We start from the raw sequence: 23,639 nt of genomic DNA, 5'->3' as shown, positions 1-23,639 counted from the left end.
TCACTTCTGATTGTTTATTTTTTCTCGTTTCTTTTAATTTGGCTAACAAAAGCAGTTTCTAGAATGTTGGAAGAATGTAGAAGAAAATAGTCATTTTCCTTCCACCTGTCTCCTTACTTAGTCTAGTTTTAAATGCAGCTTTGGACTAAAGAAGTCATTGATTTCAGATGCCAGATGAAGATCTTCTTGCCTTTTGTCTAATGGCAAAAAGAGAATAATTTTAGTGGAAGTATCTTTCTCTTTAATTCTTTATTTTGGTTTATATTACGATATATCCAAATGAGTGAATATCAGCAAATATGTACCATATTAATGCTTGGGGTTAAAATATAGTCTACAGGTCTTTTTTTTCTTCTCAAGTTTTTCACTTTCTGTTTGTTAATTTTTTTAGGAAGTGTACTGTCTTTTTCAGACAATGAGTACGTTTCTTTAGTTAAGAAAAACGAATGTATTTCTTTAGTTAAGAAACTAAAACTTGCAGAATTCTGTTTTGTTAAAGAGGTATAATTATATTTTAGTTAAAGACTAAATATAAAAGGGAAGAAGAAAAATAAAACATTTTAAGAAAAACTTTACAAATATATTCAGTGTTGTGGAAATCTTAGATCTTATGAATATTTTTGTACGGGTTATTCATCCTTTAATTTTCTTCCAGCTTGTGTAATGAATACAAAATCTTGTGGTTTGTGTAATTTGAAACACATTTAAGCAGTGTGAGGTAGGAACCCTATGAACTAGAATAGGTCAAATTTGAGCTACATTTTAAGAAATGTCTTTTTTTTAAGGTTTATTTTAAATGGTGCATAGATACCATATCTACTTAATTTTGTTAGGAAATAGAAACCTTAGTTAAGTTTCCCACCATTTACTTTGAAAAAGTAAAACATGGAAGTTTAAATTAATACCGCTTTCTAAATTAATCTTACACAGACCTCAGATGCACAGAATTAGATTAATTAGACTCTGTGGTCCATGGTACACTGTCATCATTGGTCCATGAGTTGCTCTTTTAAATTTTGATTGTTTATATATTTATTAATTTTGAAAATTATTGGGTGAACATCTGTGAATTGGCCCCTGACCTGGAAAGTATAACTTGTATCTCTCAGGTTCTACAATTCCCATTTAGAACTGGAATTACTTAGGTTTTTGACATATTATCAACTTGCAGAAATTTTTATACCAGTTTTCATTCACCTAGGCAGAGTTAGTTGGATTAGATAGTATAATACTTAAACACATGATCATTGTGCACTTAAATGTCTGCTTTTTCACTGACTTTGAATCTGTGGATCCCATGAAAGGTCACTGTGACTGACATGATGAACAGAGAAGTGTATTTATTGAGCCAGGTTCTTTCTCTGTGAGCCTATATCTTTAAGTCCTAGAAATGTCATACTTTTCAAAATAACTCTCCTGCCGTTCTCCTCCCCCCACCAGATAATCCACAGTCTTGAATTTTGTATTTTTTTATTTCCTTATATTTACACACATATATACACATGTTTTCATCACATTTGTATATGCTCACATGATATATTGTTTAGCTTGTTTTCCAACTTAATAAAAGGGCATAATAATTTATATAGTCTTTGGGGACTTGGCTTCTATTTCTACGTTACTGCACTTATGGGTACATGTATGTTACTAAGATTTTTCCATGTCATTGTGTATGTAGCTATGGTTCATTTCACATAGATGACATATTGTTTCATTATGAGAGTATACTATTATTCATCTATAGTTTCCCATTGTTGAATGTTTATGTTTTCTTTTTTTGTTGCATGTGTCCTGTTTTTATTTTATGTTATTTTTTGCTATTGTGAATGATGCTACTATAATATTTTGGTGCTTGTCTTATGCATGTGTGCAGAAGCTTCTCCTAGAGGTGGAATTTCTGGGTCCACTGGAATACAGATATCTAACTTTAGATAGTAATGCAAAATATTTTCAAAAATGGTTTTACCAATTGACGTTCTCATACTCTCAGTGATATATAAGAAAGCCAAATAATTCACAAGTTCTTCGACTGGTGTAACTTCTTTGGGATGTGATTTGATAAATTGTAGCTGAAATCTTAAAACTGCATGTTTTTTGGCCCATCTCTCTCTTCTTAAGGAAATGATCAGATCTCTTAATGTCTTTACATCTCAGTCCCCAGTTTTCCTTTCCTCTGTATACTGTCCCTGTCGTGGTCTCATTCAATTTCCTTTTTCAGACACCTTATCTATGCTGTTGATACTCAGATAGCTGTCTCTAATTCACACCTCTTTTCTGAACTCCAAACCCATGTATCCAACTTGATGTCTAACACATAGCTCAAAATTAAAGTGTCTAAAATGTTAATTGCCTCATTTTCATTTTGCCCGCTCCAAATCAGTTTCACCCTTAGCTTCCCTCATCTCAGTTAATTGTGATTCCTTCAGAAACCTTGAAATCGTCATTGACTCCTCTTTTCCCCTCATGACCCATGCCTGGTCTGTCTACAAAAGTGCTGTTCCTTCCACTTTCAAAATATATTTGGACTTCTGCTTCTGGTCAGGATAGAGTAATGGATACTGGGCTTGCCCTCTGGCTGAAAACTATAAAGTATGTGAAACACCTGTTTGAAAGCTTTAGCAAACAGGCAGTGCAGGAATATAATCCCTGAGAGATGGGAAGCACACACAGTGAACCCTGTGTTTATGCTGGTTTTGTGCCTGGGGACAATTTCCTGACCGCAGCACAGACCGTGGGAATCCAAGTCAAACACGGTGGTCCTGCTGAGCTGAGGAGGCAGAGATCGGATTCTGGGACTGCTGGAGCAGCTGAGACCTGCAGAGTACTTTCCAGAATGGAGGAGGCAGCACAGAGCTGAGGCATCAGAAGACTGTGAGGCTGTTCCCCGTGGTTCCTTGGACTGCATTTGTGCAGAGCAGCAAGACTCTGCAAGGCCTGGTGGAGAATGGCTGCAGTAATTTAGAGTGGAATGAGGGTACTAGAGATTGAGTTACACAGTGTTGGAAGATGACATTCCAGCACAACTCAAGTGGAAAGACCTTGTTAATACCCAAGCATTGAATTGAGACACCACGCCTTGGGAGTAGAGACCACCCTTTATGATACTCTAACAGTGTATTGTTGGTCTGGGTCCAGTCGGGAGGTGGAAATCACACAGAATTGGAATAGGGGAAGTTTAAATAATTATTAAACTTTACTAGGGGAGTAACTATAAAAATGTAAAGTGAGCTCTAAAGGGTACCCTAGCACTGAGGGAGATTGCCAAAGGAAGGACAAACTTGTAAAAGGGACCCCCTCCCTAAAGGTGGGCTTCAGATCTCATTAAAAACTTATGGTTTCATTCCAGTGGAAAATCAGTGGATTGTCTGGACCACAACTGGTTCACAGAAGCCAGAAAGCAGGAACCAACCCTCTGGCGTACAGGCCAGCCGAGGCTGATAAACGGGTGCCAAGTGGATCAGGGCGTTGGGAGCCCACTTGCTGCCAGAATGTGATACCTGTGTTGAGAGGGATGCAGAAAACAGCCCCTTAGGGGGCAGGTGAGCCCAGGCTGGTGGATGGGGAACAGAAAGGAGTCAGGGAGCTCTGCTGGTGGGAGGCTTGGGGTGCACCAGTGTCTGCGTTAGGAGGGCTGCAGCGAGGTGGTCACTGGGTTCAGGCTTAGGCATTGAGGTTGTGAAGGATTATGCCGTTTGGGCTTGCTCATGGAACAGACTGCCACCAGATGTCCCCATACGCAGGCACCACTGATACCCCCTTCCTCCTACAGTGAACTTATGATGTCCTTCACTGATAAAACTTAACATTGTGCTCACTGTAAAAGAGAAGTGCTTAAAGAGTTCAATCCATTATCTCCAAGCATGTACTGAAGGGCAAATTTGGAGTTGAGAGGCAATAGAGCGATAATTGGCACAAAAAGCTAGAGTGAGCTTGCTCAACAAGGCTTAAAACCAAGCCTCAAAAAATGAGGAGAGATGCCAGTACACATCTGCCTGCTAGAATGAAGCTCTTATCGCTTTAAAGGAAAGCAACACATTGCAGACTCCGTTAAAACCAATTATTCACAGATCCAGCATACAATAACAAATTGCTGGAAATAGGAAGAAGCAGGAGAATGTAATTTATAATCCAGAAGAAAAATTGTCACTGAAAACATATCTTGAGATGACACTGATATTAGAATTAGCAAATAAGACCATTAAAGCTTTTTTAAAGGAAAATGCGGTCTTATGGATGAGGAATCTCAGAAAAAATGGAAAATATAAAAAAATCAAATGGAAATTCAAAGACTAAAAAAGTATAGTATCTGAAATGAAAACATTTATTGGACGGACTTAAAAACAGACTAGAGTTGGCAGAAGAGAAGGTCAGTGAGCTGGAAGTCAGATCAATGGAAATTTTTTTCAAAAAAAAAATAGATGAGGAAAATGAGCAGAGCCTCAGTGACTTATTAACAATATCGAGTCATCTAACATCTGTATAATTGGAGTTCTGGAAAAAACGATGGCCTAAAGTCTCCCGAAATTGGTGAAAAACGTCGATTTAGAAATTCAAGAAGTCTAGTGAATCTTAGAAAAAATGAATTCAAAGAAAACCACATTTAGGCAGTTAGTAGTCAGTCTTTTGAAAACTAATGGTATGACAAGGAACCTTAAAAGCAGTGTGATGGGGAGAGAGAGTGGGAGAGGGTACCATAAGGAAATGATAGGAGCGATGGCTGACTTCTCAGGAGCAATGCGAACTAGAAACAATGGATTAACATCATTAAGAAATAAAGTAAAAATAAGCCTGTTTATCCAGAATTATGTGTTAAAGCAAAAATAGAGGTGAAGTAAATACATTTCAGATAAACTAGAGTTGAGAATTTTATTCGAGTGGAAATGGTTTTCAGAAATCTGCCAGTAACTTCCTCAGAGGCTCCATTATTTGCTCAGGTGAGCACACTATACAGCTGTATGGCAAAGACTGAGAAAGCGAGGACTTGGCATTTTCTTCCTCTAGTGAGGCTTCTGTCATCAAGGAATAGATCAGGGCATAGAGAAATCAGCAGTATTTGCCATATATGTATTAAATTTACAATCAGAAAAAAGTGGCGAAGCTCTTTGTTATTTTATATATGAATGCAAATAAAGCAGATAATAAATCATTTGTTATTAGCTTGACCATGTGCTGATTTTTAGAAGGCTTGATAGAAAACCTTGAGACATCACCTTGTATTCCTTCAGTATGTATTCAGTATTCCAGACAGTATGCTAGCCCTGGGCATAAAAAGATAAATAATACATCTTGACCTCAGCCTGCTGGAGAGAGAAACAGGCAGCTCTTACTGGTTTTTAGTGATATTTTCTAGGCAGTGTGTCATCTTTTTCATAGAGCGAATGAATTTTCTTTAGAAACACTGGTTAGAAACAATTCAACTGGGATTGTCAGGCAATATTTCACAGAATAATACTAACAGCAGCAATGTTTGTGACTGCCTCTTATTGAAGGCCAGGTTTAAATCTCCCACCGATCTTATGTGTTAAGCATTATCCTTCTCATTTTTATAAATTGAGAAACCAAGGCTTATACAAGGAAATTGCCCAAGGGCATTCAATTAGTAAGGGAAAAAGTCAGGATTCCAATCTAGGACAGCCTGGCTCCAAAGCCTGAGTGCTTAACCAGATACAGCGATGGCTCTAGACAGACTTACATTCTCTTGATTAAAGGATGTTTCCTTTTCAATACGTTATGAATTAACTCACACCAGGTATTCTTGGAAGAGTTACATGTGTTTTGCTTATTCACGTCTGTTACAGTTTTAAAAGAATACTTATAGGGAAACCATTCACTAAAATGTAAATAACAATAATTCAGGTCGCCTTCAGGAGGATGTCGACTTCATGTTTGGTGTGTTTACCTTTGATTTACTTGCAAAATTTACAGGGAATTTTTCAAGACAAAATTAGAACTGGCCACGGCCACCAACATGCTTTGTGACTCTAAAAGGTGCTAGTTTTTCTGGGCTTCAGTTTCCTCTCGTTTTAAAAAGATGAATGGGTTTGGATTAAATGATCTGAGCTTCCTTAAATAATTAAGCCATACTTTCCCAGTTTATGGACCGTTTGATACTCGAATGATTTAAACCTCTGGACATAAATACTTAATGAAACAAAGCAAGTTCACCTAAATTCAGAGAACTTAGACTGCTCTTTTAATTTAACTCTGTTTAAGCAGCAGTTAATTTGCATGAGGCAGAAAAGATTTTCTGTTTAAGCGGAGTTGCATATTGGTTAATTGATGATAAAATTCTGACCCCTTGATAAAAATTCTGAGTCTGAACAAGCAAAGATCTTCTGTGTGACTACTGTGGAGCGGCAGAAGGGAATGAGCAGAATTTTCATGAAGAGATGAATCTGGGAGTGGGTAGGGAAAGAGGTGGCATGTTTGGAGAACAAAGGTCTGTTAGCATCATGCTTTGCCATTTTGTTCATACAGAACTATTGCCGTTCAATGCAAGCAGTAGTAATGCTATAGTAGAAAAAGATGTAGTTCTAGGCCCTTGACATCCTCTCTGCAGCTGGCAAATGGAGAAGGAGAACTAAAATGGGACTCAGGAGGCTTCTTAATGGTCCACGTTTGGAAGTGACACACATCACTTTGGCTCTCATTCCTTTGGCTAGAACTCAGCCACATGGCCACACTGCAAGCTGGGAATTGTATTAAACTGTGTGCTCAGAGAGAAGGATAGTACGAGGTATATAGAGACAGAGGTATACGGAAAACTGAGTGGAAAAAATGTCAAGCAATTATTAACTCTAGGAAAAACAGACAGTTGTACAAGGAAGGTAATAAAGATAGTAACAATAGCTGACATTTATTGTGTACTTTAAACAAGGTGCTGTTCTGAGTCCTTACATGTTTCATATATTAATTTTCTTAAAACTTCTATAAGCTAAATACCATAATAATCCCCATTTTACAGATGAATGTTGATTTTACCAAAAATGTAGTTTTCAGTGTATTTATTGGATAAATGGGATAGGGAATGAGTGAGTGGAATAAGAGCCAAAAATCATCTTTTATTGTGGGAAATGTAAATAATGTGGAAATAACATCTGTATTATATAATACTTAAAATGAAAGTCAAGACACGGCAGTATATGCCTAACATTTGGAAGTATAGAGATAAATATCAGTAGAAACAGCTGAAAAAACAGACTCCTCAGGGTGACCAATACAATTGTGGGGTATGAGATTACCCTCATGCTATTGCACTTTCTAAACTATATTGATAAATGTATATGTACCTCGTATAAGAGAAACTGTCAAGAGAGATCAAATGAAAATGATGTATGGTGTTTATTATGTATGTATACCTTATTTTCATGTGGAACAGAGTTTTGTAAAAATCACTAAATAATGGAAACTAGCACTGAAAGGGAGCTAAAACCAGATTTCTAGGCCTGGGTTTGCTTCACACTTTATTGCCCACGTCATTTAACTTTTGGGTAAATTTTCTTCATTTTAATGAAAATGATCTCTTACTTTAACTACTAGAGTTCCACAGCTAGGGGTTAGACCCACTTTTGTTTTTAAATGATGTCTTAATGTGAAAATATAGTTTTCAAAGATAGTTTTGGATGCAGCATGGCTTTTCGTAATCATACCTTGTTTAATTCTTACCTAGTGTCTTGAGTTGTAGTTACTTAGCTACATGATTTTCTCAGTTCCATTTTATATAAGCATTCATATAATTTAAATAATTTTCATCCAGTGTTTTTTTTAATCTACTAAAGTATAACATAGAAAAGTGTATAAATCACAGCGTTCATACAGCTCAGTGAAGTTTTACAGTGAGCACTCTGGTTATCAGTATCCGGCTCCTGGATTAAGAAACATTAAGAACATTACCGGGAACTCCTAGGACTGACATCAGAGTGGGTTAGGTACTAGCTCTTATTTCTAAAATCGGTCAAAGGGTATAATCTTTCAGTTATAAGATGGATAAATTCTGAGGATCTAACGTACAGCATGGTGACTATAGTTAATAATAGTGCACTGTGAACTTGAAATTTGCTAAGCGACTACATCTTAAGCGTTCTCACCACACACGGAAGGGTAACTATGGGAGGGAATGGATGTGTCAATTTGGGTGTAGTAAATATTTTGCAGCGTATATGTATATCAAGTCATGTTGTATGCTTTAAACATATGCCATATTTTGACACTTATCCTCAATAAAGCTGAAAAAAAAAATCACCATTACCAGTAGCTTCCATCAGAAGATCAACTACTAGCCTGACTTCTAACCTCATAGGTTAGATTTTGAACTACATATAAATGACATCTAGTAGTGCATGTAAACACATATGCGTTCACATATCTCTTGTAAGTATAAAATATAAATACATACACATAAACACTTGTACCCATTTATACTTCTAATTTTTTTGGAGTTAGGGGTTGCCATTTCTGATACTGGCTTCCTGATGTGATACATTTAAATTTGTTGAGATTTCCTACTGATTGATATTGATTATATAAGAAGTATACACATTTATTATTCATTTATTACTTGTGAGTACTGGTCATAAAAGCATAATTATCTAATATGAAAACTTTTATCCCAGGTCCAGTGGCATTGCAGAGCACGGATGGTTGCAGGAGCCAACTTTTACATTGTCGGACGAGACCCCGCTGGCATGCCTCATCCAGAAACAGGCAAGGATCTGTATGAGCCAACTCACGGTGCCAAAGTGCTGACAATGGCCCCTGGCCTAATCACTTTGGAAATAGTTCCCTTTCGAGTTGCAGCTTACAACAAAAAGAAGAAGCATATGGACTACTATGACTCTGAACAGTAAGTTTTATGTTCTCTGCACAGATCTGTAAAATACCTTGTGCCCTAAGCTGCTCCCAGGGCCTTAACGTACTGTCTCATCTTTACAACACCTTTACTGATGACAAGCTTTGTTGTACCCATTTCAGAGAAAGGCAAACCAAGGAAACTAATTTCTCAGTATTCCAGAATTTAGAAATAAAATTGAATCTGGTTTCAAGAATTTTGTTGTGAACTATTTAAGGGTAGTATTGACATTTCTATGTCTGCCATACCTACTGAATTTTACTGACCATGTGGAAGTGGTCCAAGGACTTGGTGATGATTACTCTGGTAAGCCCAGGACATCTGTGTAGTCAGAGAGGATTTAATATTCTTGCAACCACTATGTGATGCAGGTATTGATCTAATTGCTTTACTAGTATTAATTATTTCTGACCGGTCTTGTGGAGTAGGTGCTGTTGTTGTCCCCATTTTATGATTAGTAGTATGCTAAGGCATGCAAAAGTCAAATGATTCTGTAAGGCCACAGAGCCAGTAAATGTCAGCCCAGAAGTTGAACCCAAGCCACCATGGCTCCAGAGCCGGCGCTCCTGACCATTCACAGTGCAACCTCCTTCTTCAGAGATCTTAGGAGGAGCAAACACTAACAGGCTTTTAGTACAAATTATTGGTAGTATTGAACATGGATTTATGTCCCTTTGATGAAATTGTATTAATTTCTGTCTGTAGATGATATCAATAGGTAATACACTCTGTAAATTTAGAGTGTCAGTTTGAGGCTCTAGAATCAGAAATTGTAGGTTCTAGCCCAACCTTGCTGTGCAGCTGGAGAATCCTGCATGACCTCTGGCCTTATTTCCTTATCTCTAGAATAATGGCTGTGGACAAGGTGATACCCTCCCAGCTCAAAAGCTGTAGTTCTTCCCATGATCTATAGTACCTAGTTATTTTTATTACTTAGTAGGTACTTATATATATGAGCTATTTTCTTATTGATGGTTATTTAGTTTCCCTGCTTTTTTTTTTTTCAATTCATGCTCAGCAAATAGAACAAATAAGTATTTTTTATTTATGCTTTGTCAGTGTCACCTCTACTAACAGGTATTAATTGAAATTGACCATGGTCTGATAACTTTTAATCTAAGAACTCTCATTCTTTTTTTCTATGATGGTGCTTTACAATTGACTCCGTTTAGAAATGATCTTGATCCTGACCCTGTGTCTTCATTTGGTGTGGCCCATTTTATAACACTGGGGACAGGAAAGAAAAATAAACCTTTTTTTAAAAAAACATTCTTTTGTTTCTAAAAGGAACATGAAGTTTAGTGTCACATAATTTCTTCAAGATAAATGATAAAGATAGACTGGATAAAGAAAGACTGTTATCAGTGGAGTCAGGGGAATTTGTTGGCTTTTTATTTGATGATGTAAATCATTCTGGAGAACATGCACAATTGCAGGCTTTTCTGAGTGATGAACTGTAGCTAAAATCCCAGAAAATCTTGAGTCAATGAACAGAAAAGACTTATGTTACTGATGTGGGCAAGCGTAAAATAACTAAGTCTTCTCTATGACCTAGGTGTGGAATTCAAGACTTGAGCAGTTCTAGACTTTTATTTTCTGAATATCTGAAATGTGACCCAGATTCCAGTATCGTTCTGAACCACACAATGAGAAGAATTTGCAATGAACCAGAACACTTTTACCCTTGTGCAGAATCAGAGTTTGCCAACACCTAGAAATAGTTCTAAATCGTGGCATGTTTAATGTTGTTTTGGCCTAAAAATATGTATGTATGTGTGTGCGTATATCTGCATACATGCATACATACATACGTACATACATATATACACATGAACACTATGATTTCTCAGTCTTAAATAATGCACCTATAAAAATCATGTGGCAAGAGTTATAAATAGACCATTTCTACTAAAAGTGCCTTAGAAGCTTTAAAAAAAGAATTTTGAGAAAAATAAGAGCAATTGTAGTAGACCTCGAACTATATTACCACAAAAGGTGATTGAAAATGAAAATATAAATTAAATATTAAGGAAAGTAAAAAAGTTTTGAATGCACTTCTGTCCTTTTGTGGTTAAAATTATATAGGGTCACCATCAGAGGTTCTAACTTAACAGTAGTGAATCCTTATCCACATTTTCTCTTTCCATGGTTTTAGTTACCTGCTGTCAACTGTGGTCTGAAAATATTAAATGGAAAATTCCAGAAATAAACAATTCAGAAGTTTTAAATTGCATGCCATTCTGAGTATCATGGTGAAATCTCGTTCTGTCTGGCCTGGGATGTGAATCATCCCTTTGTCCAGCATGACTATGCTGTAAATGCTCTCTCTCTGTTAGTCACTTAGTAGCTGTCTCAGTTATCAGACTGACTGTTGTGGTATCACAGTCCTTGTGTTCAAGTAACCCTTATTTTACTAAATGATGGCCCCAAAGCACAAGATTAGTGATGCTGGCAATTCTGTTGTGTCAAAGAGAAGCCATAAACGGCTTCCTTTGAGCGAAAAGGGGAGAACAGTACAATATATAGTTTGAGAAAGAGACCACATTCACATAACTTTTATTACAGTATATTGTTATGTGTCCTATTTTATCATGAGTTGTTGTTAATCTCTTACCGAGTAATTTATAAGTTAAATTTTATCATAGATATATATGTATAGGAAAAACAGTTTGATATTATCTGTGGTTTCAAGCATCCACTGGGAGTCTTGGAATATATTCCCCTTGGATAAGGGGAGACTCCTGCACTTAGTCTGGGGACAGGCCTACACATCAGCAATTTGTTTGAAAGCTCCCCAGCCGAGAACCCTGAGGAGGGTAGCATCGCCTTTCTTCATTTATAAAACATATAGTGTCAGAGATGGAATGCTGGCCTGGGCTGCTCTTTGCTTCTCACCCAGCATGCAGTTTCTTTAATTCTGTACAAGACATTATGAACATAATTTGTTTTGAAAGTAATGATAAGTCACTTATAGAGTGAGGAGAGAAAAATAGAATCATTCAGCTAGCGGCTAAATACTTAAAACTTAGGTGAATTTTCATTTTGATGAGTTAAGGAAACAAAATCAGTTAGAACTTTTCTGTTACATGTCCTTGTGCCGATATGTTTCGTTGCTGTGGCTTCTTCACATGATCAGCTGATTTAATCACACGCAGGACCCTAGAACTCAGCTGTGTATAGTTAGTTGACTGGGAGGCCCTTGATAACTTTCATGTTTTGTTAAATCTGTGTAATATTGCTTTAAGTCTCTCTTTTAATCATTCAAAAGCTAAATAATTACATCAGTTCTCATAAGATTTTCCAATGATGAATTCTATATTAGTTGCATGAGTGGCTCATTTTCTTGGAATTTTTTTGAGTTACCAAATCTTAATAAATTGTAACTTGGGAAGCTTTAAAGCTGCTTTAGTTTTTAAATTTTTTATATTGTGTTCAAATACAATTAAGTTGATGGGAATATGTCGGAAAGTGATTAAAATTTTGTGGAAAAGCAATAGTCTTTGATGTAGTGAGAAAACAGTTATTAATTATGTACATATGAGGTTGTCTTATGTTTGATTAATGGACATTATTCAATGCCAACTTTTATGTAATTAATAATTTATAGCTTTTGATTTCACTAAATACCAGTGTAAGACAAGGCTTAGAGAGAAAAAACAAACTTCATGAAGATTTCAGGCAAGATATTATTGATAGGAATTATGATAAAAATCATCTGTTTGTACTTATGAAGTTAAGTAAATTCATATTATAATAGTGACTCAACTTTTTTAGGACTCAAGTAGTTTTAGGGCTACAAGATTAAAGCCTGTTCAGATATTACAAACAAATCTTTAGAGATAATTCTTTTATTTTTGTAATTTTTTTCTCCTTTATGCAATAAATCTTTCTATTTGGGTAAATGTAAAATTACGGCTCAGATTTTTGAAATAGCAACTAACAAAAGGAGAGCACACATGAGTAAGAGTGCCTTGTGGAAATGGGTAAATAAAAGGGACAGGAGGATGGAAATGTTTGTTGTCCAGTTATTTCTACATTGTCAGTAGAGTCTTTCATATTTTTTAATGCTGGAGTGTACCTTATATTATGTACTATTAGTGTCATTTTTTAAAATAACATTCTAATCATAGGCATCCTTCAAGGCCTTTTTACATATTCTTCCTTTTTTTATATATATATTTTCCACAGTAGAGCTCATCTATTCTCGTGGTTTCTGTGCGGCGACTTTTAAAGCTATATATACTTCAGTGTTTCCAAGTTGCTAATTGCGTTAGCTTTCTATTACGGTGTAACACATTACTACAAATTTAGCGGCTTAAAACAGTATTCATTTATTACCTTACAGTTCTCTAGGTCAGAAGTCTGGGTGGGCTAGACTGGATTTTGGCCAGGCTGGGCTCTTATCTGAAGGTTCTGTAAAGAATCCCCTTTCAGGATGACCCTTGTTGGCAGAATTCTGTTCTTTATGGTTGGAGGTCTGAGGTTCTCGCTCTTTATTGACTGTTGGCTGAAGATTCTCTCTGCTCCTGGAAGCCACTCTTAGGTCCTTACTTGCGTGCTCCTGCATCTCAGTAACAGAACCTCCCTCATGGTGAATCTGTATTATGCTTCGAATCTCCCTGACTTCCCTTTCTGCTATCAGCTAAGAAAACTCTTTGCTTTTCAAGGGCTCAAGTAATATGGCCAGACCCACTCAGATAATTTAACTATTAATGGTTAATAGGTTAGTAACTAATTGCATCTGCAAAATCCTTTTACTATATGATGACATATTATGTGGTACTAACACCACAGAGTGAAGGTCATGAGGCCATCTTAGCATTCTGTCGACACCACTAATGGCATTTCTGTTTACATTCTTGATATTACTTAAAATGCCTAGAACTGACTTTACTTTTTCCTGTGTCTATCTTCAAATCCTACATTTTCTTGGTTACTTGTTCTTTCCATTATATTGACTCTTCAAGTCCTTTATTTTTGCACCTCACTCTTCATATCCAAGTCTTGTCATTTTGACCACTGAAATATTTCTTGTATGAATTCTTTTCTTTCCCTTTCTTGCCATGTAGTCTTTTCACTACACAAGTATTTCTGTTAGAGTTCTGGGGATCTTTCTTTTCCATTATTTCATAAAATGCTTTGTTTTTATTATTTTTGACATTTCTGAAAACTTGTAGAAGTTTTGACTGTAATTGTGTGAATTTACTGTCTCGATCTGTGTAGATTTACTTCATGACCGTTAATAGATAAGATCTAATTTAAAATCTATTGTAGTTTTTAAAATCTATTCTGTGTTTTACTATACATTTTAAATCATAATTAGGGATATACTAGTATGTATATTTTTGAAAATCAAATTTTAATATTTTATGTAACTATCTTGTTTTAAAGTCAGTAGGTTATATTGAAATTAAAACAAAACTTTCTGACATTGCTATGCTTTATCCATTTGTTAACTATTTATCGAGTCTTTACAATGTACATGCAATTGCTAGGTGTGGGCACAGTAGTTGGAAATAGGCAGATATTATTTTTACCCTCATGAGGCTTCTAAAGAAGACAGGCAATAAGCCACTAACAAAACAGTTGATTTGATTAAGTGCTTTGCAGAAGACTTGCAGAAAGCTCTGCTAGCACTTGTCTGACCAAATCTGGGTTATCAGGGATGGGTTCCTGGAGCAAGTGACATTTGGGCTGAGCTCCAGAAGATGAGTAGGCTTTCCCTTTGTAAAGGAGGTAATAGCATTCTAGACAAAGGGGTAAATAGGTGCAAAGGTCTTGAGGTGAAATGATTCATGGAGGGTTTGGGAAGAATGCCTGGGTGGAGTAGAACAGAGAGGAAAGAGATAGACAGGGGCCAGATTAGGCAGTTCTTTGAAAGGTAGGAACTGAAATAATTTTTTAAAAGATAGTGTTATATAGTGTGATTAGATATTAGGAAGTTCAGGTTTTGGATAATTAGATAAGTTAGATTATACAGATTTATTCTCCCAAGAAATTAACTAAAAATGCTGGATTAAAGAAAATATTGTCATAAAAGTATCGTGGTGCTGATAAGCCGATCCTTAAGAGCTGTAAGGCCAAACTATTAAGTGAGGGCTAGAATTACAGATACACCAAGCATTGAAGCTGCTTTTGTCCTGGTGGACCTAGCAAATTTGAATATTGATTTTCATGGTCTTGACCTAGGTGGAAGTCCAACAGGAGACATTTCCATCAGGCTGGGACTGTGTTCTGCCTAAGTGTAAGGAGGAACCTGAAGTGAACCCAGTCTATCCCCCGCCCCCAGGAGAATGTGAGCAGAGCACTGAGCTCTAGACTCAAGAGCTCAAAACTCTGCTCCAGTGGGCCAAACTCCTATTACCTGGGTGGTATCAAAACAAAACAGATAAACAGCCAAAAAGTCCTCATGTCATGAAATGAGTTTTAGGTGGTTCTGGTCAGCAGAGGGTGTCACAAGACATGGGCCCCTGCCTTGGTTTTCCTTGGTGCTTGCAAAACAAACTTGTAAAACAGGTAGTGGTTAAACAGACAATACAGGGCACAGGGGCACAGTTTGCCAGGGAGACAGAGTCAGGGTTCAGACTACAAAGCTGCATAGTCGCTTGAGAAGAACCAGAGACCAAATTGCAGAAAAGGTATTTGGTCACCAAACTGATACTAAAATCCTCAGTGTGAAGGTGTGTATTAGTGCAGGCAGGAGTTAATGTTAGCTTAGGTTTGGGTAGGTTGCGACAAGGGAATTGAAAGAAAGATCGACTCAAAACATCTTAGGAGGCACAATCATTAGCACTTAAAGTATAATTGCTATATTAAATGAAGGCTAATTTTTTTCTTACTAAATATATAAATATCTCCCCATAATCCCCCCATATTTCAAAACAAACAACAACGACAACACATTTTAGTTCAGTATTCTCTGGAATTCCAGAGATGACTGGCAGAGATTTTTAATGGAAAGAGCTGGTAGATATAAAAGTGCAATGCAATTAGTGTAGTGATTATGGTTCTAACAACATCATTATTGTATGCAAGGTAAATTTTAAGTTTTCTGTAGCAGAACAAATATTTTGATTCTGAAAGTGTTTGGATATTTTATGCTCTTAATTATTTCATCATTGTTTGCAAATCAAAAATAGGTGCTTTTTTTTCCCCTCTAGAGGTTTTTTAAATTTTCTTATTTGGAGCTGATCTAGGCGTATTTAGAAACCAAGTCCTGGTTTCTAAATAAATGAGGATAGTCACATGCGTCACAAAAGTAGAAAGCAAATAATAAAACAAATCTTGGTGACAAATATCAAGGGCAGTGTTTAACATAGTTAGACCAATGTCCTTGTTACCTAGAATGCAGTACTTGGAGTCACTTAATTTTCTGGTTAACTTGTAAACAATTAAACAGTTTGGGCTACTGTTTTTTTAAAACCCTTTGAAAATGTATTATTTCTGTCTGTATCACTTCCTTTACTGGCTTAGTTGCAGGAAGCAGCAACTCGTACAAGAAGCTGCATCCAAGGATGTCAGTGTGCTGCTCAGAATAGTCTATGACAGTCTGCTGAGAGGGAGCTCGGCCATATGCCTCATCTGAGACAATTTTATTTGGTGATGTGCATCTGAGAGCTTCTGCGATTTCTGAAAATTGAGATCCATTCTTGAGTAATCAGAGGCTTCTTTTGGAGGCAGATGAAAAGTCATGTACTCTCTTCTAGGTGAAAGCACAGAAGCTTTAGATTTTGCCCATCAAGATACTTGTGGATCCTTATAAAACCTGTCCATTGGCACTAGGTTAAAAACCCCTATTCTCAAGCTTAGAGATACAGAGAACAGATTGGTGGTTGCCAGAGGCAGGTGCAATGGCTGAAGGGGGTCAGAATAAGTCATGGGGATATAATGTACAGCATGGTGACTGTAGTTAAAAAATACTATATTGCATCTTTGAAAATTATTAACGGAAGATCTTAAAAGTTCTCATGACAAAAAAATTGTTTTCGGTTAACTGTATGATGATAGATGTTAGCTAGATATATTGTGGTGATCATTTCACAGTACATACAAATATCCAGTCATCAGTGCAAACTGAAACTAATGTTGTATGTTAATTACACCTCAATAAAAACAAAACAGAACAAAAAAACAAACAGGAAACCCCTGTTCTTCCATACTGTGGTAGATGATAGAGTTCATGACTCTTCATGGTAAAGAGAAGGGAGTTGACTGCAGTGATTTCAGGAAGCCCTGGCAATTCGATATTTGACTGAATGTCTGATAGGAGCTGTTCTCTAACTTTTATTTATAGGACTGGAGTGTGGGAGGGAAACATGATGAATGAAAGATTTTAGTTAATGAGATTCTACTAATTAAATTTTTCTTGTATTTCAAGAAAAGGGCTTTGGTGTGGAAATAAAAATGATTAAATTCATCATGTCTGATGCCAGCTAATGCTTTTTAGTTCCTGGAAAGAAAGCCATAAATAGCTATGGTTTTGAAGAAGTGTTTTTTTTTTTTCACCTCATTCCTAAGGATTCTTAGTGTTTTTCAATGTACACTGTATTATATATAAGCCTCTTTCAAGTTGGACGAAAAGTTAAATAAACCCAAAATAGTTCATTAGATTCATTTATAAGTTACCATCATTATTTTTAGTTTTATGAGAGAAGAAATTCCTCTTTGTTTCTCGTCTAGTTAGCATTTTTTAAAAAGCTGGTCTAATTGAATATGAACCTTCAGAAAACACAGTTGAAGAGCTCTCTGCTGATCCCAGCTCTTGTCAATGTGACACTTGTGTTGGTGGCTGTGACGGCCACATATGTGGACTGAAGGACAGCAGATGGTTGTAAAGTTTTAAAATCTTCAACAAGTGGAGTTAGTCAAGATGCTGGCCACATGTGTGTGTTCCACATGAGACAAGATGCTGGTCCCACAGGGTCCAGCATAGTCTGCTAGATGGTCTGTTTCTTTTACCCTCCCTGTTGTTCTACCCTCCACCCTCAACCCCACCCCCAACTTTTTAAGGAGTAGGCATTCTGTCAGCTGTGGATTCAAAGAATCTATGACCAAGTAGTTTTGAAAAGAAGAAAAACAAACATACTTGTATTTCTTTTTTCAGGTGCTATGATAGAGTGGTTAACTAGTATAATTAGATGGCCTAATTAGAATAGCTTTGTAGTGAAAGCCTAAGGTCCTTTAATTAATACTCTTTTCTGCTTCTGGCTGATTCTGGATTACTCACAGGTAAAGTTCAGGGCTAATTTTAGATCATTATTGGAAGGCCTCAGTTTTTACTTGATTTAATTATTTATGTAAAATGATGCCATTTAAATATGTAATTGTGAACACTATGATTTGATTACAGATAGTGACTCTTGTGTCAAGTCCTTGCCCCTGACTTCTGACAAAATCCTTATGTGACAGAAGTACAAGTATGAGGCAGAGGGAAATAAATGTGTTTTTTATAGCCAAGGTGGAGTGGAACCACTACCATGTGGAAGCAGAAACTTCAATTTCATGTGAGGAAATGCTTGTGGCATGCGGGGCAGATGGAGTGTGAAATAGCGTCAGGAAAAGAGGTAGGCAGGGACCTTGCTTTTAAAATGCAATTTCAGAAGGAATGTAAGTAAACTTCTGGATTTCAGACAGCTTGGCGTTCTAGGGAAAGAAAAGACTTTAATTGGTCTGGCTTTTTTCCTTTAATCAAAAAGTCAGGACAGTCATCCAGCAGCTGCTGCTTTCTTGTGTCTTATTGCCGTCAAGAACAAGTACTTTATGCGTGTGAGACAAGGTTTTCTTTTTTGAAATCAGAATTTAAAATTTACATGACCAGAAAGCTCTAGAGTTATAATTTTCCTCAATGAAGCTTATTTAGGGAGCTGATAAGTGGACCTCCTAAGGAACTGAAATATTCATTCAATGTTGTGTCAGATAATTCTCAGCTAAACAAACCAATTTGGCATTATTCTGGAGCAAGGATTTTTAGATACAGTTGGAAGGATATCTGGACCCCTCAGCTCCTTTGACTTCATGTCTGCGCTCAGCTTCGCTGATCCTATCATTAGGCTGACCCCTCCGGCCTAGAGATAAGTTACCTGTGCTGATGGATCCTGTTATCAGTTCATTCCCACCCAGCTTCTTGTCACCCTCAGAAGGCAACCATCCGTCTTTCTTGAGTAGGTTGAGTAACCATCCTATGTTAATTGCCCGTTTCCCTTCTAGCTCCATATCATCACTATTTCGTCTTTTCTTCATTCTTGACCCTGCTACTTATTGAAGCTCCTTTCCCATTGTTCTTTACTCCAGACCTTCTCCATGTTTCGTTTCTCCCCTGTCTCCTTTCTCCTGGCTTTCATCCTCCTTCCCTTTCTCATTCTTGCCATTTATTTTCTTCTGCCTATACACTTACTAAGACCTCACTTTGCCTTAAAAAAAAAAAAATCACTTCTCTGCTTGTTCTGCTTGATCTCTGCTATTTTACCATTCCATCTCTCTTCATCATCCACTAAACCTGTATATTAAAGAAAATGTAAATTCTGATCTGTAAATCTGGTGGTTCCCCACTCCCCTCATGGCCATCTTCCTTAGCCCCTCTGTGGCCTTAATATTTTTAAGTTTCCCTTCTTCCATGACCTTCATATAATCATCTTGGTTTTCTTCCTACTCCTTTGACAAATGCTTTCTCTTTTGCTGAGCTAATCTATTTCTCAAATTTAATTTTTCATTTTAGTGTTGATAAGTTTACGAATTATGTTTCTAACTCCAACCTTTTTGAATTTTTTTTTGAAATCTCTCATAGTCTTGCTTCTTTTCACATGCAGTCAGTTTCTTTTTCTCGCCTTACGTTTTAGGCATTTATGTAGTCGTTCCTGTAAGAGAGAGATGATTGCTTACTTCGTATACCGACTATGGCAACCAGCCCATCTGTAGGGGCCAGTATATTATAGTAGTTCTGACTTTTCTTGCATATTGAACACATGGTCAAGTGGGAGATACCTTCTAGATTTAAACTATTTGAATTCACCGTGCTTTGAAGCAATATCCACTACCCTTTTCTTTTCATTGATCATCTCTGAAAATTTGTACAGACATTTAAAAGATGTTTTAGCTAAGAAGATGAGAACTGTGGAAATACTGGGTTGAACGTATATCTTCTCGTGGTTATGGTAGTGCAGGGAACAGGAAGAGCAGACAGGATGACTAGTGGAAGATGTCACATGTCTGAATTAAAGAGGTAGTGCCCTCTGCTTGATAGTAGGAGATAGAGGATTGACATCATTAATGTGGGTATTCCAGTCACTGATTAAATGAGTCACATGATTTTCTATTTATATCCTATATGTTCAGCATTCCAGAATAAAACACTTAGACATCTTTCGAAGGGGGCTGGGGAATTCAGAAAGTCTGGGTACCTCAGTGAGAAGTTCAGTAGGCCAGAATTGGGATCAGCAGTTAATGTAAGAGGTAAAACTAGACCCAGGACCAAGAAGCAAGTTGATCGTAGGTACTAACAGTAGTGACAGGTGTAGGGGCAGGCCAGGTGCAGGAAGTGTGTAGAGGCTGGTGGTGATGCAGCCAGGTCCAAGGTTCATTTGAGTCCATTGAGCACATAGACAATGAAAATAAAAGTATGAGAGACCAAAAGCTGGTATGCACTTTGGGTCATGAAGAAATCACAGTACTTTCTTTCTTGGTCTGGAGCCCAGTCTTATTGAGTGGATAGCCCGAGAGCTCACAGATGGACTAAATCAACCAGGTAGGAAAATGATGTGTGGGTTTTGCTGACTAGTGGGGGTGAGTGAGGTCAGAGAGAAGGCAGATCTGAAGATGGTTATTGAAGAGATCACAAAAAGGCACATAGAACTCTTTAGTGTGAGCGATCCAGATTTAGAAAAAAAGGGATGAGCAAGTAGCTCAAATTAACCACAGTAGTCAGAAACCTTGTGCCCCGCTTTTTGCCAGAGGATAAAGAGTAGTGACATGTTTAAGACTGGTTCTGCAGTGAACCAATAAAATATTTCTATACGTATACCTTTTTATTCTTTAGTATTTCACCAAATATTTATAAAGTGCCTGATCAGTGGTCAGTAAATATTTATTGAATATGTTCTACGTTCATAGCACTGTTCAGGTATAGTCTTCACTGCTAATGTCTGCCAATTAACTGTGAGTTAATAGCCATTATCACTACTATGGGGACAGAATAGGAAGCATAATGCTATAGCAGCACCCTGTTTGTTTGCTCTCTTCAGGAGTGATGTTCCAAATGATTGAAGTGTCATGTTAAAGATTACATTATTTAAAATTATTACACGTCACTTCAGATAGAGATTTTTAAAATAAGCTTTACTCATTATAACAATTGTTACTGATAATAATTTGATATCTTTATTTGATTTTGTTCTTAATAATGGGTAAAAATCTTCATTATAGAAAATTACAGAAAACATGATGAACAAAATTAAAAGCGCCTGTGATACCACTTCATAGAAATAATCACTGTTAATGGAAGGAAATTTAACTTTGGATGGCGAACATACAATGCAATATACAAGTGATTTATTGAATTGTACACTTGAAACCTATATAATTTTATTAATCAATGTCACCCTAATAAATTGAATAAAAGAAAAAATTCAAAAACAAAACAAAAAATCATTTGGGTGTATTTCTTTAAATAGCCTTCTTTCCCCTCACCACATACCCTGTATTTTAACAAAATTTCAATGGTATTGTGTCTAAAGTTTTGTATCCTGATTCTTTTTACTTATCACTGATTACATCAGAAACATTTTGTCCTATCTTTAGCTATACTTCAATGACTATGTAATTCTACTCAGGACCTTCAACCTTTAGGTTATTTAAAATATTTTACTATTATAAAATAACCTTCAGATAGCTATCTTTATGCATAAATTTGTTGTCTGCATCTCTTATTATTTCATTAACGTGGATTCCTAGAAATGTGATTATTAGTTAAAACATACCAGGCATACCTCTAGAAGGAAGGGCCACTTGGTAGTTTATGATTTCACTGGATCCCCAGGTTGGTTAACTCCACAGGTAATGAAGTGGGGAGGGAACATACAGCTACTAACTAGGAGTGAACATGGCCTGTGACCTGGAGACTTGAGTGACCCAGAACTCTTGCCGGCTCATGGTCTGCTATCTTAATTGGTCCCTTGTTCAAGGGAAGAGGATGAAATTACCAGAAGATAATATGTGTCAGAGCCATAGATGCCATGTGCTTAATAGCCTAAGGGCTTTTGTGTGTTTTTGTGTGTATGAAGATGAGAACTAACACTACCTTTGTGATATCTTATCAGTGAAATGATAGCAGTTACTGCTACTTACTTGCTGTTGCCATTATGAAACTGCAGTGTTTCTCATAATGTTCCAGTATTCATTTAACCTTTCAGATTCAGCTTTCCTAAAAAGTTTTCAACCTGTGCTAGCTAAATTAGATTTAATTTTTAAAAAATCCTAGTTCTAAATTAGTAGTTGCCGGGGCTGGGGAGCAGCGAATGAGATAGGAATGGCTATAAAAGGGCAAAACGAGGGATCGTCATGATTTCAGAACTGTTTCGTATCCTGACTGTGGTGCACACATGAACCTGCACATGTGATAAAATTGCATAGAACTAAATAAACATAGAGAAAACCTGGGGAAATCTGAATAGGATCGGTAGATTGTTTCTGTGGTGGTATTTTGATTGTGATATTATGCTATTGCTTTATAAGACGTTACCATTAGGGGAAACTGGGTAAAGGATACACGGGATCTTGCTATATTCTTTCTTACAGTTGCATGTGAATCTGCAGTGATCTCAGTAAAAATGTCAATTAAAATTTTTTTTCTAGTTCTGAAAATGGGTAATTTTTTGGTAGTGCGGTGTTTTTACTCAATGACAAATTGGAAATCAGGTTGATAATAACAAGTACTACATTCTATCCATAGTTTTTCTAAGTAAGCTTGTCTACTGTGAACAGAAGGAACAAGTGCTTTTTAAAAATTTCCCTATAAGTTTATTAAAAATGTGAGATAATATTTTTTCCCCTCTCTTTCAGCCATGAAGACTTTGAATTTATTTCAGGAACAAGGATGCGCAAACTTGCTCGAGACGGCCAGAAGCCTCCCGAAGGTTTTATGGCTCCCAAGGCCTGGACTGTGCTGATGGAGTACTACAAATCCTTGGAGAAAGCTTAAGCTGCTGACCTGTCCCTCCATCTCTGACACTTCACTGAGTAACCAGAGGGGACCACGTAGTTACTGTTGGCATTTCTTTGTGGTGGTATCTGTCTGGACTCACTTTCTAAAAACCATTTTCCTTAACTAGCATCAGTTTTGGTCTGTCTTGAGAATAAGTTCTGTTTTGAGTTAATGTAACACACACAACTGCTGGTTTTAATGTATCTTTTCCACTTATTATAGTTAATATTCCTACAATACAATTTTAAAATCTTGTCTTTATATATTATATTTATGCATCTTTCTCATGAATTTTTCAAGCTGTTACATTACTTGTAACCAGTAGTATACACATTGAATCTCACTTTTCATCCCTTGGGGGGAGAAAAAAAGTCCACTAACCAATAAACTTGGCTAGACCTTGTTTTGGGAATTTTACAAGACATCCTGTAGCAAGTAGATTTGTTTTCTACGTAGAAAATATAAACTTTCTTCCTTCCTTCAGATCAGCTATTGATCTGGTATCTGTTATAATCTATAGTATTCCTATAATCTCTGTAAACCCTGAATGAACTTTGTTTATTCAATAAAATTAAGTCTCTGGCTTCTTATTTCTTT

General features: G+C 36.6%; 1 protein-coding gene across 2 annotated transcripts in view; it reads left to right on the top strand.

Annotated features, from left to right (window-relative positions):
• The window catches only part of PAPSS1 (3'-phosphoadenosine 5'-phosphosulfate synthase 1), an 80,356-nt gene extending 56,724 nt beyond the window's left edge, over nucleotides 1-23,632 (top strand). For both annotated transcript variants that reach the window (XM_039848890.1, XM_039848891.1), the window contains exons 11-12: nucleotides 8,613-8,842; nucleotides 22,901-23,632. In XM_039848890.1, the coding sequence (XP_039704824.1) occupies nucleotides 8,613-8,842; nucleotides 22,901-23,039 (369 nt within the window). In that variant the 3' untranslated portion in view covers nucleotides 23,040-23,632. The remainder of the gene's footprint in view (nucleotides 1-8,612; nucleotides 8,843-22,900) is intronic.
• The last annotated feature ends 7 nt before the right edge of the window (nucleotides 23,633-23,639 follow it).

The sequence above is a fragment of the Pteropus medius genome, unplaced genomic scaffold, assembly GCF_902729225.1.
Source record: "Pteropus medius unplaced genomic scaffold, Ma_sr-lr_union100, whole genome shotgun sequence".
Taxonomy (NCBI): Eukaryota; Metazoa; Chordata; class Mammalia; order Chiroptera; family Pteropodidae; genus Pteropus; species Pteropus medius.
The sequence above is the reverse complement of the archived record's forward strand: the minus strand, read 5'-3'. Positions and strand labels throughout refer to the sequence as shown.